The sequence below is a fragment of the Echeneis naucrates genome, chromosome 23, assembly GCF_900963305.1.
Source record: "Echeneis naucrates chromosome 23, fEcheNa1.1, whole genome shotgun sequence".
Classification (NCBI taxonomy): Eukaryota; Metazoa; Chordata; class Actinopteri; order Carangiformes; family Echeneidae; genus Echeneis; species Echeneis naucrates.
This window is the reverse complement of record NC_042533.1, coordinates 9,464,887-9,482,315: the sequence shown is the minus strand read 5'-3', so window position 1 is coordinate 9,482,315 and position 17,429 is coordinate 9,464,887. Positions and strand designations below refer to the sequence as shown.

Here is a 17,429-nt window from a genome sequence, read left to right as displayed (position 1 = left end):
AGCACACTTGCGCTACACCTCCCAGACAAAAAGAAAAAGGCCTGTAAACTGAGTCATAATCCAGCTTCCTTCATTACAGTAGGTTTTATAGCAACTATCCAACATCATAACATTAGAAAAAAAAAGAACTCCTCTTTTGGTGTCTGTGAAGCTCATGCATAATCTGTCCACCTTAAAGGGGTTAATTCAGTAATAACACAAGTAAATCTTAGATAAATACAAGAAAGTCTTAGATATTATGAGTGTATGATGCAAAACTTCTGCCAAGAAGCTCTTCCACGGTTTAATTTCCTTTGAAATGGGCTCAATTATTGTCCATAATAACTTTTTTTTTTAAACAAAAGTTTAATGAAATCCACAAAAAAGAACAACAATTCCCCCAAACAATGACTTTGTGCACAGAATTGTCAGCATTCATGACTGATAAGACCAAAATGAACACAGACATGCCTACTTGTGTTGTTAAATCTCAATCTCACATATTTCAAAAACCCAGCTAATTCACTGACCTTGTCGATGATCACCGGAAGGCACACAATCACCACACCAGCAACAAAAGGGCACATCTTCACAATTCCACATCTTCTGTCTCTAACATCCACCTGAAAATACTAGTTTTCTTTTAGGGATTTTTTCCTACCTCCCTACATGTAAACAAACTCTCAGTGCGCACTGAGCTTAAACTGCAGTTTAAACCGTATTTTTTTCTGTCATACTCATTTTATTCATACTGTGAAAACACAACGTTGTTCTCCAGTGTCCTTGATATTTAAATTCACTTTTTGCTATTGTTTAGGCTTCTTTAGGTCATGTGCAGCAGAGAGGGAGTGAGATCTAGTAAACTAACTCCCCACAGTCGCTGAGCCCGGTTTTGGACTCTCCATCACTGTTGCACTCTGACGAACGGTTGCGCGCATTTCCAAGCGACACCTCCATCCCGGACACGTTCAAGTCCAGTAGGTTCTGCAGGTGTTTGATGTAGTCAATAGCGGCCCGCAGAGTCTCCACTTTGCTGAGCCGTTTGTCCTCGAACTCCTGCGGCAGATGCTCTCTGAGCCGCGCGTAACCCTCGTTTACGCAGCGCACCCGGTGCCGCTCTCTCTCGTTCCTCTTTCGGATGAACGCGGGCTCGAAGGAATAGTCGCACATGGCCAGGGGTCCGTGAAAGGGGTAATAGGAGAGCCGTCTGTAGGGCAACATCTGGCCGTGCACCGGATCGAGGTATGCCGGGTCCAGGGGGAAGGGGAGTCCGAACCGGAGCGCGTCCTTGTAGTGCTTTCCGCTCTTGTCCATGGAGAGACCGTGAACCGCCAACGAAGGGACATAAGGAATATTCTCCATCAACTCCTTGTTGTGGAAAGACATCATTCTAAAAAAAAAAACGAGACCGTTTATAATACATTCAAGAAGCTATAAAATGTGTAGAAAATGATCCTGCACCTATAATCACTTCAGCTCACCTTGTCAGAGTCTCCCCTCAGCCATCTCCTGCTTTGTGAAAGAGTCGCCACTTTAAGGTTCAAGTTGACTCTCTCAGATCAGGACATTGTCAATGTCAACTTGTTTGTTGGGGTTTTTGAGGGTAAGGACAGGGTGGGTGTGATCCGGGGCGTGGATGCAGCCATTAAGCTTTTCCCATAGATAAAAAGATAAAGCATTTTTTTCTTCCTTCCGCCACCACCGAGGAGAAGTTCTCACCATGAAGTGTCAGTTTTGCATAACTGACTTGAATGAATAAAACAGACAGGTTGCGGCACATATAAGTTTAGGCCCTTTTAATAATCTGCCTTTGTATAGAAATCTGCGATTCAAATAGAAATCAAACATAAAACAAAACGTGGGAATTAATCAGCTGAGCTTTGTTTTATGCAACTACGAAGTGACCTGCAATTTGTGTTTCAATTCGGACACTCGTCCTATTTTACATTTAGCTTCATAATTTGTCATATGAGTCCTGAAAATAGTAAGCGTACCTAAAAGATGCTGTTTGTACATTTATTGGAACTGAGGGAACGTGTGATAATGCTCCCCAAAGGTTTCGTTTAAGTTTCAGAGATGTACTTTAAGTTGTAAAAAAAAAACCTTCAGAAAATTCTTAGGATCTTCAATATACACTATCCAGGTAATGTCACCTGGAGAACTGAATAATCTATCAGTGTTTAAGATGGTCATCAGTATTTTTTTTAAATCTAGTTTCTCCACATAAATTTTATATTATATATATATGTGTGTGTGTGTGTGTGTGTTGTATAATCATTTAGAGCAGCAGCAGAAGCCATAATTAAATTATTAGACAGTGAGGACAGAAAAACTGACCTGTGATCAGCAGCAACGCGATGCTACCGCGCATGCGCAGTGGAACGGTATGCTGTCATGGCCCCTGTCATGGAGCTATTGTGCTGGTATGTTGTTGTTTCTCGTGCAACTTCTCCTAATATTCAGTATATTTGCTCCGAAGCTACACATTCGACCGAAGTGAGAAGTGGAAGCAATTTTCCGAGCTCTAATCATTTATTTTTGTTTGTTTCGCCGATGTATGGAGACGCAAGTTAGCAAGGCTAGCGTTAGCACTGTGGCTGAACTGGTTGGTGTTTCGCTAAACCCCATCTCCTCCAAATACCTTACAAACTGTAATTTTTGGTGGTTTGAACAGTTAGCAAAACTTATGAAGGAAGCCCAAAGTTATTTTCTTGTCATATCTGTATTTAACAGGCAGAGAAATATTAAAGCACCTTTCAGCAGGACACCGACACTAATGGACAGTTGTTGAATCCAGGTAAGCTAACGTGGCTAATGTGTATTTCTGCACAAGCGTTGTTAAATCCTGGATATTCACAATTTCCATTTTAAAATGTTAACAAAGCGTGTGCCAGTCAGGTTCAGATCTTATACCTGTTTCCAAAAACACAACCCTGTATTGTGATGTTGTTTCCCCAGGATGAATGACATGAACCTGAGTCCTGTGGGCATGGATCAGCTCAGTGTGCCCTCAGTGAGTGCCAGCCATCTGGGTCTGCCCACTTCACCTACACACAACCCCATCCCCGCCCCAGGTGAGGAAAGCATTCCCAGGATTGTTTGTTCGTGCCCAGACACATATTAAACTAAAAGACTTCATTTATCATCCAGGCGTGAAATGAGTCAGCATGACTTATTGAGTGACTTGGCCATTCAGATGAAAAACATGGCAGTATGTTCTGATTATGTTATGCCAAAATCATACATGCGATTTTCAGGAGAAAATTGAATGCTTTCTTTCTGCTTTACAGACGATGGTTAAGCTTTGGCCCATATAATGTGTTGTGCTTCTTATCTGAATGAACAAAGACCTCTTTTTTTTACCAGTGCATCATGTTCTTTGCCACATTGTGTTCTTCACACCAGTGTCCAGTCCTTGTTCATCTCTTCATGGGAATTCTACTTTAGGCATGCCAGTGGCCATTCCCAGCCTGGGTCCTTCCCTGGGCTCCCTCCCTTCTGCCCTCTCGCTGATGCTTCCCATGGGTCCACTGAGTGACAGGGGAGTTATGTGTGGTCTGCCAGAGAGGAACTATTCCTTGCCACCTCCTCCATACCCCCACCTGGAGAGCAGCTACTTCCGGCACATATTGCCAGGTGAGCTTTGGTCTATGTTTAAAATGTATATATGTATATATTTCTTTAGGACTTCTCAAAACATATTGTTGCATTTGTGTAGTGTGGATGCTTGCTTGATTTGGCTTTAATCCAGATGCTCTTCCTGAGGGGTTGTCTTCCTCTAGACATTTCTAGCTGTGATAAATAAAATTAATGAAACGCTCCTTTTGTTTTTTGTTTTTTTTCTTTGCTATGCAGGCATTCTGTCTTACCTGGCAGACCGTCCACCTCCTCAATACATTCATCCCAGCAGCCTTAACATGGATGGGACTTTGTCCGTGGCCAGCAACAATCCTTCTGGTCTAGACCCCTATAGTGGCCCTGGAGGCCCACTGGAGCAGGGACTGGTGCCCATGGACTCCAGACAGGTCAACGGGCAGGGGGACCTCCACCAGACCAGCGCTCATGAACTGGACTCTACAGGATTGGCCATGGAATCTCGTGTCAGCAGCCCCATGTCGCCTGACAGAATGGGAGAGGAGCTGGCTATTGATGGAGTAGGGGTGGTGGCAGTGTCTGATACTCAACAACAGCTTGGTGGAGGAAGGCAGCCTCAGTCACATGAAGGACTCACTGGAGTGGACTCATCTGGTGGAGTGTTGCCCCTCCACGGTCCCCCTGTGCTTGAACTACCAGTTGTAATGGAGCCAGATCATATGGGGGGACGGGTTGGAAACGCTGGTGGAGGAGGAACAGGAGGACTTGGTGAGCAGCTCCACTCAAATGGGGAGCTGAACTCAGGAGTCGTCAGTGTGGTTCTCACGGGCTCCATGGCCAGCCAGAACCAGCTGGAACCAGTGCCTCTTCATGGACACTCTGGGATGGGACTGGAGGCGGTAAATGTGTCCCCCATTACTGCAGAAGTGTCACTTGGACCAGAAAATAACCTAGTCCTTGTGAATTCCACCTTGCAGCTCGAGGATTCTACATCCAACAAGGAGAACATGGTCACTGCCTACACCATATGTGAGTTGATTTGACTCCTTCAGATGTTTAATGACTGGATATTTGCTAATTATGAATACAGCTTTATAAAATACTTTTTTCCAGTTGTAAAAAGCAGCAATAGATTATAAATAAAATGATAACAATGTACAATAAACAAAAACAAACAAAATCTCTTAGCTCTGAACATTATATAAAGGCAGTGACTGAAGTAACTCAAGCATAGAAAATTTTGTGCTGGTTTTGTTTGTCTACTAGGGTGCACACTGTGTGAGCGCTCATATACCTCAGATTGCCCAGAGCACGGCCCAGTCACCTTCATCCCTGATGCACCCATTCAAAGCAGAGCTCGTCTCTCTCTGCCACGTCCACTGTGCTTGCGCATTTCAGTGGCTGATGAACCACTTGGTAAGAGAATAAACCACCTTAAACAAGGCAGCTGTTGGAGTAGATCAGAACTGAGGCATTATACTGTGCACTGATGTCATGTCTATATTTTGGAGGGAATTTGGAAGTCATATCTGACTTTTAGTCTGTCAATATCTGTGTTATTGAGCAAGTAATTGTTTTGCCGGAGCTGCTCTGGTTTTAGTCCTTAGCTGGACTTTCAAAACATACACAATCTGCAGTTTGGGTAGAAATGAAAAACACTTCATTTCAGAATTTTTCATTTATGCATCATTTAGGGAAGCATTTTTATATTATGCACACAAACCTGATTGCTCTGACTTTTTGTAAGGGGCTAAACAATGCAAAGGCACCATGTCCTTGGAAGACTTCAATGAAATGAGCTGATAAACTGTTTTTGCGGTAGGAGTTTTTGCGAGGGATGTCATTCCTCCAAGGACCTGCTTCGGCCCTATGGTTGGCCAACACTGTGGCAACGTGGATCTTTCTGACTGGCCTGAAAAGGACACACCTCAACTATGGAAGGTCAGTGCAGCAACTTAAGTTGGAGTGAAATCAGTGCAAAACTGTTCTCAATATATGAGGATGATGAGCCATTTCCTCTTGTCACAGATGTATCACAATAATGTGCTGGAGTTTTACATTGTGACAACAGACGAGAATGAATGCAACTGGATGATGTTTGTCCGCAAGGCAAGGTATGACAAAGAGTAGTAGTGGTTGTAGTAGTCCTTGTTTAAAAGCAGCTGGCATTATGACAAAATTTCACATGAGGTAGTGTAAACTTCTTACCCAAATAAAATATATCCACCATTTGTGATCAGCCCCTTATATAAGTTGTAAGTTAATTAACAGTTATTTATTTGTGATGCTAATTTAGGACACGTGAGGAGCAGAACCTGGTGGCATACCCTGCCAATGGTAAACTGTTCTTCTGTACAACCACAGAGATCCACCCAGACCAGGAACTGCTCTTTTATTACAGCAGAGATTACTGTAGGATGATGGGTGAGACGGCATCTACAGTTCTGATTAAAAATAAAAAAAAATCTCAACTCTGATACAGTCGTCATTTGAGTGTTTCCACCATTTTGTTTGCTTTGACAGGTGTTCCTCAGGTGCCTGTGGGCCAGATCTGCCAATGTGGCAAAGAGTGCTCCTCCTTCTCAGAACTCAAGTCTCATCTTACCAGCCATAACAACAACCACAGCCATAACCAGCCTCCACACAGCCACAGCCCATCACAACAGGACCATGCTCAGCAACACCAACCACAGGACCAACAGCAGCAGCAACAGCAGCAGCAGCAGCAGCAGCAACCACCACAACAAGAGCAGCAATCACAGCAACAGCAACACACTCACCAGGAAGAGAAGATGACTAATGGGACCTCAAGCTCCTCCTCCTCTCCATGGCCCTGCCATGCCCCTGCTGCAGGACAAACAAACAATGACAACAGCAGCAACAGGGGCACTTGTAACAGAAATTCTAATAATGTTACCTCCAGAGCAAAAGGTCAGGGCCATGTAAGGGAGAAGAAATTCAAGTGCAGCATGTGTTCACGGGCTTTCATTACATCCACTAAGCTCAATGTACATTTTATGGGCCATGTGGGGATGAAACCTCACAAATGTGAATACTGCAGTAAGGCTTTCAGTGATCCTAGCAATCTCAGGATGCACCTCAAGATTCACACAGGTATGTATCGGGTTAATGGAAATGTTTTAACTTTGGTAACATGTGCCTCTCAGCAGCCATATAAATTTGACAGTTCTTCCAGAGTCTTTCCAACAAGCCAGATTTGGGGGGGGGGGGGGGGGGGGGGGTATTAGTCACCTACATTTGGATGAAGTTTTTGTCCTAGAATGACTTGTCTGAAAAGATTTTACACATTGTAAATGCCATAAAAAATTAAGAATTTAAAAGCAATTTCTCCTCATTTTTAAGTAAGCATCCTTCTTAAAGGAATAGTATACTGTTTTTTATTCTTTGCTTTTGTTAAATTTCTAAACCCCATTTGGGATTCATAGGTCAGAAGAACTATAGATGCACAGTTTGTGAAAAGTCGTTCACACAGAAGTCCCACGTTGCATCCCATATGCTCATCCACACTGGCGCTGAGAAGCTGAAATGTGACCTTTGTGACCGGGCATTCATCAGGAAACATGACCTGAAGCAGCACATGTTCTCTCATACCCAGTATGGTTTTTTTATTTTACATATTATAAATAACCATGTGAAGATTAACAACCATTCTTTTAATCTCTTTGACTAATTTCTTGGGCAATAGTTCTAGAATAGTTTTGTACTATTAGTGGTAATTGACTGCTTGGTTTCGTCTTCTTTCCCTTTCCTATTGCAGTGAGCGGCGGATACAATGCCCAAAGTGTGACAAACACTTCCTCAAGACTAACGACCTAAAGAAGCACATGAATTCTCACGAGGGCCGCAGAGACTTTGTCTGTGAAAAATGCCACAAAGCCTTCCTCACCAAATACCACCTCACTCGCCACCTCAAGATATGCAAGGGGCCAAAGACTGAAAGAACATTCCGTAAGGAGCAGGATATCGATGAGGAAGAGGAAGAGGAGGAGGATGGCAGCAGTGGGGGGGAGAGAGAGAGACTGGTTGATTCAGCCAACAATGAAGACTGTGGTTTAGATGTTGGAGGATATAACTCTGAAAAGTCCCTGTCACCTCCACACTGATAATGCTGTGCCTCTTGAGACGTTTTTATTTATTTACTTTTACCATAATTCTGATGTTTACCTCTTTAGTTTTTGCCAAATATCAGCTACAACAAATTTTAATCACAACATCCTAAAGAATGTGCATTTTAATGGCACACTTTACTCAGTTCAAATTGTTTTATTTTAGTTCCCACAAGCATTACAAGGCTGCTAAAGTAATCTCCATAAAGATCTGACTGTATTTCTACAAGCCAAGTCCCTCCCTCTTCTTTCATTTAACTCAGGCCTGTGCAATATTATTGGTTGGTGGGATTCATAAAACCTACCCATCATTCATTGTTGTTCGTATCTGATTTTCCTTGACTTGCTCAATAACATGGACTTTGTCTTTGATATTCATTTGTAACTACACATTAATGTCAATTAAAATGTCTAATGTTACGTTCCTGCATTGTGGACCTGATCATATTTAACTGCTAAATAACCATATTTATTGAAAGCAATGAATGGATGTAAGCCTCTTGAAGACAGCAATTTGGGTATTATTGTGATAATCCTTAAGGTGTGAATGTTGACTTATTCTATCCTTGAAATATTCTATCCTTTTTTTTTTTAATGATAATTAAAATAAATGAGCAGTTGCTGTTATTTTATGTTAATGATTGCCAATCATGATATAATTCATAACTCATCATTTTTGGTCTGTCAACAGTGGTTTTTAAAAGGTAAGGCGGACCTGATCTCTATAATTAAAACAGACTGTAGGGAGACAAGTCCCCACATGGCCATGTGAATAGCCCACTTCATCTATTGCCACTTGTAAGTGGCAAATTAATTGTGTACGACAGTGTTAGGTTTTAGCCTGTTTTCTTGTTTGTTTTTGCTACTTTAAATTACATTTTCAGGAAGACAGACAATACACGGGCACCAGATAAATCTTGAAGGGATTACCTGAGGATAAAATGACTGAAAGTGTAAAACGCTAATTTTCACATAATTTGAATGAAGCGTTATTTCAGTTGAACTTAAAACTTAAATTTTCATTTGAAATTCTGACTCACTGCATCACTGACAAACTGTATAACTTGGCATATATAAACTTATAATATCCGCAAATTGTATTATTCTGGGTAGTTCAATTTAGCTTTATATTTGTTTACGTTTATTGTTATTATAATTTTTCCAATGAGGATCAAGTATTATCTATTATTATTGAAGGTATTGACATTACCTCTTAACGGAAGTAGATTCTATTACTTCCGGTAAAATACAAATCATGCAGCGGCGCACTTGTCATCCACTTTAGCGTGGTAGGAATTGTTTATATCTCTTCTGCCTTCGATTTGCACTTCGGTTATATCTTAAGTGTTGCATCAATTATTGTATATCACTAAAAGAAATGTAGGTGAACCATACGCACTCAAATACATTGTTTATTTGCTCGCTAGCAAGTTTTAGCTAACCGTTTAGCTAGGAGCTCAGCTAACCGTGCTAAACCAGCAGCTCTCAGTCAAGCACAATAGTGGCGCTACACGCTTTGTTTAAATAGTTGTGTTAGTGGTAATGTTGTTAAAATCAGTTCCTGATTGTAGGATTTTTTATCTCAGTTTTGTTTTTCCCCTCTGTTCCTTGTTATAGCCTGAAGCAGTGAGCTGAAATCATGTTGACCCCGCCGAAGGAGGGGATGCCCAGTGTGATAGACGCCGCGCTGAGGATGAGGAGGGAGGAGCAGGCTCGACAGGTGGTGCTAGCCTGGGCTGTGCTCAACGTGTCCTTAGCCGGCATGATTTACACTGAAATGTAAGGTGGTCCAAGTCCAGTGTCATACTTTCTTGCTAACATAAACAAGATTTTGTAGTGTAAGTCTGATTTACTGTTTTCATCTCCCATCCTTCGTCTTCCAGTGTACAGTATGACAGTATCTCTCTATTTTATCTGTTCTCACAGGTCAGGGAAATTACTGAGCCGATACTATAACATCACCTACTGGCCTATCTGGTACATTGGTGAGGACCTACTGCACTTTCTACTCTTCTGAATATTGTAATTTTGTTAATGTTGCAACAGCGCATGAGCATGATTTAAGAGTGCATGTCCGTTTAGTTATACCTGAAAATGTTGTTAATTGTTTTTAATCCATTGACTTCATCCTTTCAAGTATTTACACTTTGTCACAGAAGTTACTTAGTTATTCTCTTCCTCCTTCACAGAACTGGTGCTAGCCTCTCTCTTTAGCCTCAATGCTCTTTTTGACTTCTGGAAGTATTTCAAATACACTATGGCGCCATCCACCATTGCTGTATCCCCTCAGCAGCATCGACTCCTGGGCCTTAGGAATACAAGTGAGGCTCTGTTTTGTTTTTAACTTTTACTGCTGCCTTTTTGTTCTTCACACCTTTTAATTAATTACTGTTATATTTAGTAACTAGTCTGACTAACATGGTCATTGTACCCTCACAGCTATTCAGGCCTCTCCTCCACAAAAGCCAGAAAAGAAGGAGACCCCAGCTCCAGCCCAGTCGTCTCCCCTGCAGGGCCAGAGTGTGCTGAGTTTCAGCCCCTCACGATCAACTGCCACCAGCCCCAAGTTCTCCCCCAGCTGTGTACCTGGTTACAGCCCTTCTCTCAGCAGCCCTACGACCCCAAACAGTGCGGGGGGCCACTTTTCCCCTAACTTGGCTTTTGGGAAGGTACGTTGATCACAGCACAGATGTACGCATTATTCAGTTGGTGCCATGGTTTACAGCAAAAGGGTTGTGGTTGAAACCTGTCAGCCTTTATGTTGTGGTTTGCATGTTTTCCCTGTGCCTGCTTGGGCTCCCTTTGGGTACAAAGGATTCCCTCAGCAATCTGTAGACATGCTAGTTTGGTTAATAGGTGAAGCTGAATCTAATAGACTGGCGACATGTCTTCAATGCATTTTGATAACATATTCTGTCATTCCTCTCTCAGGTGTTGAACTATAGTTCCTCCCCTGGTTCCTCTCCTTATCCCAGCAGCATTGGGCCAGCAGAAGGCTCTGGCTTGAGGGCTCGATACCGAACCTCACCCTCAGTGTTTAACTCTCCAGGAAGCAAAGAGGACTACATGGAGGATCTGAAAAGCCTGGAGAGGTTCCTCCGCACAGAGGAGGAGAAGAGTCACCGCAGCCAGCTAGGTACAATAAGTCCGCATTGTAGGAATTCCACCACCAGTAACTAACTGGTTTATTCAGAGTCAGTGGTAGTCTGAGTCAGACAGGTGAAGACACAGAAAAGATGCTCCTGCTAGCCATTTGTAAAAGATTATTCACTGATTATGACGGAAATAAATTCTTTCATATGTATAGCACAATAAAATGAAATTTGACAAAGTGATCAGCTGATGTTCTTTGTAGGGAGTCCGGAGTCTGTGTCCCCAAACCACAGCCCAACGTTTTGGAACTACAATCGTTCTGTGGGGGATTATGCTCAGAGCCTGAGAAAATTCCTGTACCAGCCAGCCTGCCGCTCTCAAGCCCCGTCTGCCCACAAGGACGATACGGACCTGGGTTCCAAACAGGCAGCAGAGGAAGTCTGTAATTTATGACCTAATTAGAAAAGATGCTGGTGTCAGAGTGGATACATGATAAGGATGACATTGTATAATTTCCTCTTCCTGTTATGCAGGTGTGGGCCAGAATCACCACCAGTCGCCCAGTAGTGGATCGCATTGACAGCTGGACAGCGAAGCTTAGAAATGTGGGTGTTTAAACATATGTACAGAACTATACAATGCAGTGTTTATGAAAATGTTTTCATAGTTGAATTTTGTTGCAAAAAAATCCAAAATACAGAAAAGGATTGGAGTCAGGAAATCATTGTGTTTTTTGCAGTGGATAAGTGACACCATCTTGGTTCCACTGGTCAGGGAAATGGATTTGGTCAATAGCCACCTTAGGAGGATGGGCTGCCAAGAGCTCCAGATAGGAGGTAAACCTACTGTAGTGAACATCAATCATACCCAACTTACCTTCTCACTCTGTTTGGTGGCTGATGATGTGATCAGGTGTCTAAAGAAGAACACCAGTGTCTATTTTTTGTGTAAAGGTATCTTTAAAGTAAGATTACATGAATGAATGATAAATGGAAAAGCATCATTACCTTGTGTAGTGAATTTTTCTTCTCAGTTTGGAGTCTTACTAGATTTCTCACTTCCCTCCACCAGAGGCCAGTATTAGCAGCCTAAAGCAGGCAGCAGTGATGAAAGCCTCATCCATCCCCACCATGAACTCTATTGTCCAGTACCTGGACATCACATCCAACCAGGAATATCTGGTAGACCGCATAAAAGGTGGGTCCAATTGTAAAGAATGCTTATGAGTTTTGATGCATGCACAAATCAAAATCAAATCAAAACAAACAATACTTACAAGTATGTGTGTGAAGGGGTATAAGAACAAAAATCAAATGCAATTGTATATAATAGTACTATTGAGGATTATGCTTATTATTGTGCTGTAGTTGTGAGAATCCAGCCAATCTGAGAATCTTATTTTATTGATAAATCAGCCGCACATGTAATAAATCAAGCTGATAGTACATTTTAAGTGTCCTCTGTTGGACCACAAACTAAATTTCTATGTTTTCTTCTGTGTTTTCATTTTTATATCATTAGAGAAACAAATATTTAAAATGAAACACATCAGAGGCACAAAGTAAAGAACAAATGTCTGTTGAAACACTGATGGTCCACACTGTATATCTATGCCATGTTTTCTGTGTTGTCCCAGCAGAGTTGGCTCACAGCGGCTGCATGAGTTCTTTTTGTTGGAACAGGGGTGGTGATCTGAAGAACAGGAAGTGGGACACAGACCTCCCGACTGATTGTGCTGTGAGTCTCCGCACATAAACACAAAGCTAGTCCTGATTCAGGCTTGGATTCAATTGGATCTTGTATCTTATTAGTGCTGCAGCTAACAAATATATTTCATATATTCACACCTCAAGCATGAATAGTCAATGAGGATGTCTTTTAATTGTCTGACCTTGCATCAAAAACACAAAATATTTAATTTATGACAAAGAGAGAAAAAATATGATTGTGGCTTCAAACGTTGGTAGAAAATATATTGAATTACTTGGTGTGTGTAGTTTTTCCTCAAGGGTTGATTTCATGTTTGGAAAAACATGAAACGTGATTTGTATTTTTATGTTTTATTTAATCATCTGAGTAGCTCACATAGTCAGAGTGGTGTCTTTTTGTTTCCTCAGATCCTCGTGCATATGTTTTGCACTTACTTGGATTCCAGACTGCCCCCACACCCAAAGTACCCTGATGGGAAGACTTTCACTTCACAGCATTTCAGCCACACCCCAGACAAACCTGGTAAACACACTCACACTGGCCTGTCCTTCCAGAAGAGAGAATAATGAAAGTTTTGTGACTTTCCCTGATATCTCATCTTGTCACACCTACATTTTTCATTATACTTCACTCCTTTGTCAGATGTCACCAAGGAGAACCTCTTCTGCATCCACCAAAGCAGCACCACCCCCCCTCACTACCAGCTCATCTACCAGGGACACATCTACAGTCTCCCCAAGGTGACAGGCAAAACTATGTTTTCACTTAAAATAATTTTTTTTCAGGCACTTGCATAGCAGCTCGCACCTAACAGCTTCACATTCAACTGTCTTCCCTGACTACCTATTCTATACTTATTATACCTATCATTTTCTATTATTTAAATGCATCAGTTCAACACAAGATTAAATGATTTTTTTCATTGAAAGGTGCTTAACTTGCCAGATACTTATATAATAAATACTGCATGCAAATGTAACAGGAAGGAGGATGAGGATTGTTGCTGAGATTTTCATCATTGAAGACATTGATTTCTGCATTACAGTACCTGTGCATTGCTGAGCAGTTACAGCTTTTTCCACACAACGTTTTAAACATCTGTTAAAGAGTCTTCAGTGAGTTGGTTGATTTCTGCTCCGACAGCATGTTTTGGTTTTTGTACGGGAGTAGATTTTCATTTTTGGCCGAAGATAAACCTGAGCTGTAATCCTTATTATGACCATTAAAAAATCAGTCTAATTAATTATTAGCTTCATTGTCTCTCTTCACTAAAGGTTTAATTGTAGTTAATCCCACACGCTGTATGTGACTGCTGCAGACTGGGTCTGGGTTTAAGAAGAGATATTTCAGCATTTAACAGTTCAGGACATTATGCTGTGCAGTAACGCTTGGACTGGATGACATGAACCCATCTTGATTTCTGTTACAGGGCAGGAACAACCTGTTCCACACGATCCTCATGTTTCTCTATATCATTAAGACCAAGGAGTCAGGGATGCTGGGGTGAGTAGGTCTGCTACTAAAATCCTATAAATGGCCTCCCAGCTCAAAATAATCTTTTGACCAATGAAAATAACTGTCTAATATTTCTGTATTTAATCATTCAACAAAGGTTCATGAGCATATTGCATTTTGATTGAAATGATTAGTCTGACCTTGCTTGCTCATTGTGGAATGATTAAATTGCTTCTTGTGTTTTCTCCAGGAGAGTAAATCTTGGCCTTTCTGGTGTGAACATCCTGTGGATATTTGAAGACTAATATGTTGCAATTTATAAGCAACAAAAAGCTACAAGTGGATGATTTTTTTTTTGTTTTTCTTCTCGATGCGCTCATGCTGATTGGAATATTTCAACTTAATGACTTTCTCTGTAAGAGGCACATGAGGAAAACAGCACTTCATTTTCGAACTCTCAATATATGCACACTTTTGGACATTTTCAGTTTTAGTAATTGCATTTTCAACATTACATACAGACTGGTAGCTTGCTGCATTTCCATTGAAATTTTAAGAAAATATTTCTGCTGACAAAACAGTATGCTTAGGATTAGAGCAAAGTTGTATTATTATTATTATTATTTTTTTTTTTTTTAACTTTGGTTTTGTGACTTTGTATTTTGAGATTGTACCAGCATGACAGCCTTGTAAATAATATACCTCACAATTGGTGAATGGCAAAGGGCTCACACCCATTCAGCATGAATGTAAAGACAGTATGTGTGGACGTGTGAATATGCATTTCTTGAGCATCAATGATCTTTTCCAGCTGGTATGTTGTTTTTGTTTGCTTTTTTTATTTTATTGTTGAGTGGATGTTGGCAGTAATAGGGAATACCTCTGGCATGTGCTTGAATTTTTCTGCAAAAAAATCAAAAAATACTCAAATATAGAAGTATTTGTAGTATTCTGTAGCTGTACTAACTTTTCCATATTACTTGGCTGCAGTGTAATTTGCAAACAAACAGAAAGCCTTTGAATCACCAACATCTTTTCTCTGGATATGTCATCTACAAAAGAGCACTGAATGCCATTTCCTGGCAGCCATTTAATAAACCTCAAACTTTCTACATGTTTGCCTGTTTTCAATAATGATATTTTACAGTCACCTGAGACTCAAAAATAAATTTAGATATTTAAAAAAAAAAACAACTTGAAGCTTGTTCATTCTCTTCTGACTATGACAGACATCCACTAGGTGGCAATGTAGTTCATTTTTAACAGTTTGACCTTACTCCTGGTTCCATTTTCTCTCATGGTATACTGCATATCCACCTCATGAGTCCTGATGTGATGCAGTGGATTATGAAGCAATATCCAGTGACTGATTTGAGGGTGGAGGACTATACTGACTCATTATTTGTCATATTGAAACCAATATGACAAAGCATCACTTGATGGCAAACTGTTTTGTTACATGTGATGTAACATGTACTTATAGATGAGTGATTTACTGTTTCTAAAGTGAGATTGATAATTAGTATTAAACTCTCCACATCTGCTTTTATTTGATCAGAGGTTAGATGTGTGATATCTATGAAGACAGATAGCATTATCTGGCATAGGTCGCGCGTTTGTTTTGTAGTTTAGTGTTGTCCTTTCTTATTTATTGATACAAACTTCACTTCCCATAATGCATTTTACAGCGCAGCTCTGACATCTGGGTAATGTAGTCAAGGTGTCGATAAGGAATGCGCTTCAGATAAATAGATAGCGCTTATTAGTGGTTTTATTGAGATTTTTACCCGCTAATGAATAATGTTAAATGTCAGTCAGGTGTCCACCCTTAGTATCTAAGGTGGCCAATGGGGAGGGAGGGCTGAGATACTTAGATGAACTTCATGAACCACAATGCATTTGGTCCTCGTTGCGCGTCCGCTCACATCCGCTTGACTCGCTATCAGTGGTGGAAAAAGGACTTTGTGAAACTGCAGCGATGTCAGTCCAGGTTGTGGCAGCGAAAATGGCAGAGGTCGATCTCAAAGACGTTCCCACCGGCAAAGACTTACCGGCCGGATCTCCTATGACACCGACGTCCGATGGCAAGAGCATCGGCAGGAGCGAGCCACACGAGGCCGGTTCCTCCGCCGCCGCGTCCCCCACAGCGGAGCCCTCCGCGAAAGCCGGGGAAGGCAGCCTGGGCTTGCTCACCCCGAACCCCGCGAAGATGCCGCAGGCGTCGGCTATGAAGCGGTCGGACCCGCAGCAGAACGGCGGGGAGGCGTTTGTCAACCGTGACGGGACCGTCGCCGAAGCTCCGCGGATGAAGAAGGTGAGAGACACGGCGTGGTTTTTCACACTTAGTCCCTCCATAACGTCGCTGTTACGGGACCACCGCCGAGCACCCCGCCGCAGTGAGAGCTCCGCGGAGGAGCTGGCATTGTGTGGCGGTGCTAACTGGCTAGCTGGTTCCGGAGCTGGTTCAGCCGTGTCGGTCAACGCTTTAAATGATGGTCCCCGGCGCTAATAACACAGTGAGGGCTGTAATAATGTCTAAACACCGCTTTAGAAACCGATTTGCCCTTATAATTTAGACTGACAGCCAAATATACAGCACCGAGGGTCCAACTGTTTGCACAAGTTTTGTTTAGCGTCAGAGAGGACAGTACACACTTAATACTGTCGATATTTCACAACAATCTTACGCAACAAAACAGAGTCACACACTTATAGATAAAAGCACAACTTGGTGCTCTGTTTGCTGGCCAACATGCTTTAATCATTTTTCTTTGGCAACAGCAATAAAGAGAAAGAGCAAGCCAGTGACCTCCAGCTTTGTGACACGTGGTGCTTTATTGGAGCAAAGTGCCAGTATATGATGTGTGCTTTCAAAAAGAGCTTTCCTCATCAAACATCAGTCAAATGCATGATTTTTTTTATATATATATAATCGTGGCTGATCAGTGTTTGTCCTTTGACAACCTGCTTTGCCAGGTGGATCAGGTGCTCAGGTTAGAGTGAGTAAGTGTGTATGTATCCACAGGTTATTCACAGTCCATTGCTCAGAATACAAGCTGTGTCAAGCTTATTCTAACACCGCGTCGCGTAACTCAGCCATAACACTAGTCAGTAATCTGTGACCCCAGGGCACTGGTATCACCTAGTTTTCTCAAGCCTGATTTAGCCTTTAGAAAACAGAGGACTGATTCTTCACTGACAGGAGTTCCCTGCCCTTGTGGCTTAATTCACAGGTCGGACTGACTTGGAACATCCTTTTCTTGACAAATGTGGATCCCCAAACTGGCCCACTGTGGTCGTGCTCTAAATGCACCTTATCTTTCTGCCAATGACCATCTTGATTAGGACAGAAATGGATATTAAGGGCAATGTTCAAGGAAACAGCGGTTTTGATAAGCATTCCTTTGAGGTGGCTGCCAGCTTTATCGTTCAAATACCTGTTGTTGTTGTTGTTGTTGTTGTTATTATTAT

The 17,429-nt window shown here is 41.8% G+C and overlaps 4 protein-coding genes across 7 annotated transcripts in view; 3 read left to right on the top strand and 1 right to left on the bottom strand.

Annotated features, from left to right (window-relative positions):
• Window positions 1–329: 329 nt before the first annotated feature.
• LOC115037052 (achaete-scute homolog 4-like) lies at window positions 330–1,570 on the bottom strand. The gene is made up of 2 exons (XM_029495516.1): window positions 1,461–1,570; window positions 330–1,369 (listed from the first exon to the last, which is right to left on the bottom strand). Exon 2 carries the CDS (start codon window positions 1,366–1,368, stop codon window positions 835–837), a length of 534 nt encoding a protein of 177 aa, XP_029351376.1. The 5' UTR covers window position 1,369; window positions 1,461–1,570; the 3' UTR covers window positions 330–834.
• Window positions 1,571–2,356: 786 nt separating this feature from the next.
• On the top strand, window positions 2,357–8,287 carry prdm4 (PR domain containing 4). Of its 2 annotated transcripts, none has more exons than XM_029495243.1 (12): window positions 2,357–2,402; window positions 2,713–2,776; window positions 2,938–3,053; window positions 3,427–3,615; window positions 3,835–4,602; window positions 4,840–4,989; window positions 5,396–5,514; window positions 5,602–5,687; window positions 5,870–5,997; window positions 6,097–6,687; window positions 7,020–7,188; window positions 7,352–8,287. In XM_029495243.1, the coding sequence occupies exons 3-12, from the start codon at window positions 2,939–2,941 to the stop codon at window positions 7,695–7,697; spliced, it is 2,661 nt and encodes an 886-aa protein (XP_029351103.1). In that variant the 5' UTR covers window positions 2,357–2,402; window positions 2,713–2,776; window position 2,938; the 3' UTR covers window positions 7,698–8,287. The 2 variants fall into 2 exon arrangements, with proteins under 2 accessions (XP_029351103.1, XP_029351104.1); XM_029495244.1 differs by lacking the exon at window positions 2,357–2,402 and adding an exon at window positions 2,420–2,584.
• A 648-nt stretch (window positions 8,288–8,935) lies between these two features.
• tmem209 (transmembrane protein 209) lies at window positions 8,936–15,133 on the top strand. The gene is made up of 15 exons (XM_029495252.1): window positions 8,936–8,989; window positions 9,318–9,479; window positions 9,627–9,685; window positions 9,890–10,021; window positions 10,140–10,369; window positions 10,632–10,836; window positions 11,056–11,231; window positions 11,327–11,398; window positions 11,533–11,629; window positions 11,865–11,990; window positions 12,433–12,530; window positions 12,911–13,025; window positions 13,146–13,243; window positions 13,933–14,006; window positions 14,209–15,133. The coding sequence occupies exons 2-15, from the start codon at window positions 9,340–9,342 to the stop codon at window positions 14,261–14,263; spliced, it is 1,677 nt and encodes a 558-aa protein (XP_029351112.1). The 5' UTR covers window positions 8,936–8,989; window positions 9,318–9,339; the 3' UTR covers window positions 14,264–15,133.
• A 774-nt stretch (window positions 15,134–15,907) lies between these two features.
• Window positions 15,908–17,429, top strand: part of ahcyl2b (adenosylhomocysteinase like 2b) — a 33,541-nt gene continuing 32,019 nt past the window's right edge. For all 3 annotated transcript variants that reach the window (XM_029494825.1, XM_029494826.1, XM_029494827.1), the window contains exon 1: window positions 15,908–16,272. In XM_029494825.1, the coding sequence (XP_029350685.1) occupies window positions 15,937–16,272 (336 nt within the window). In that variant the 5' untranslated portion in view covers window positions 15,908–15,936. The remainder of the gene's footprint in view (window positions 16,273–17,429) is intronic.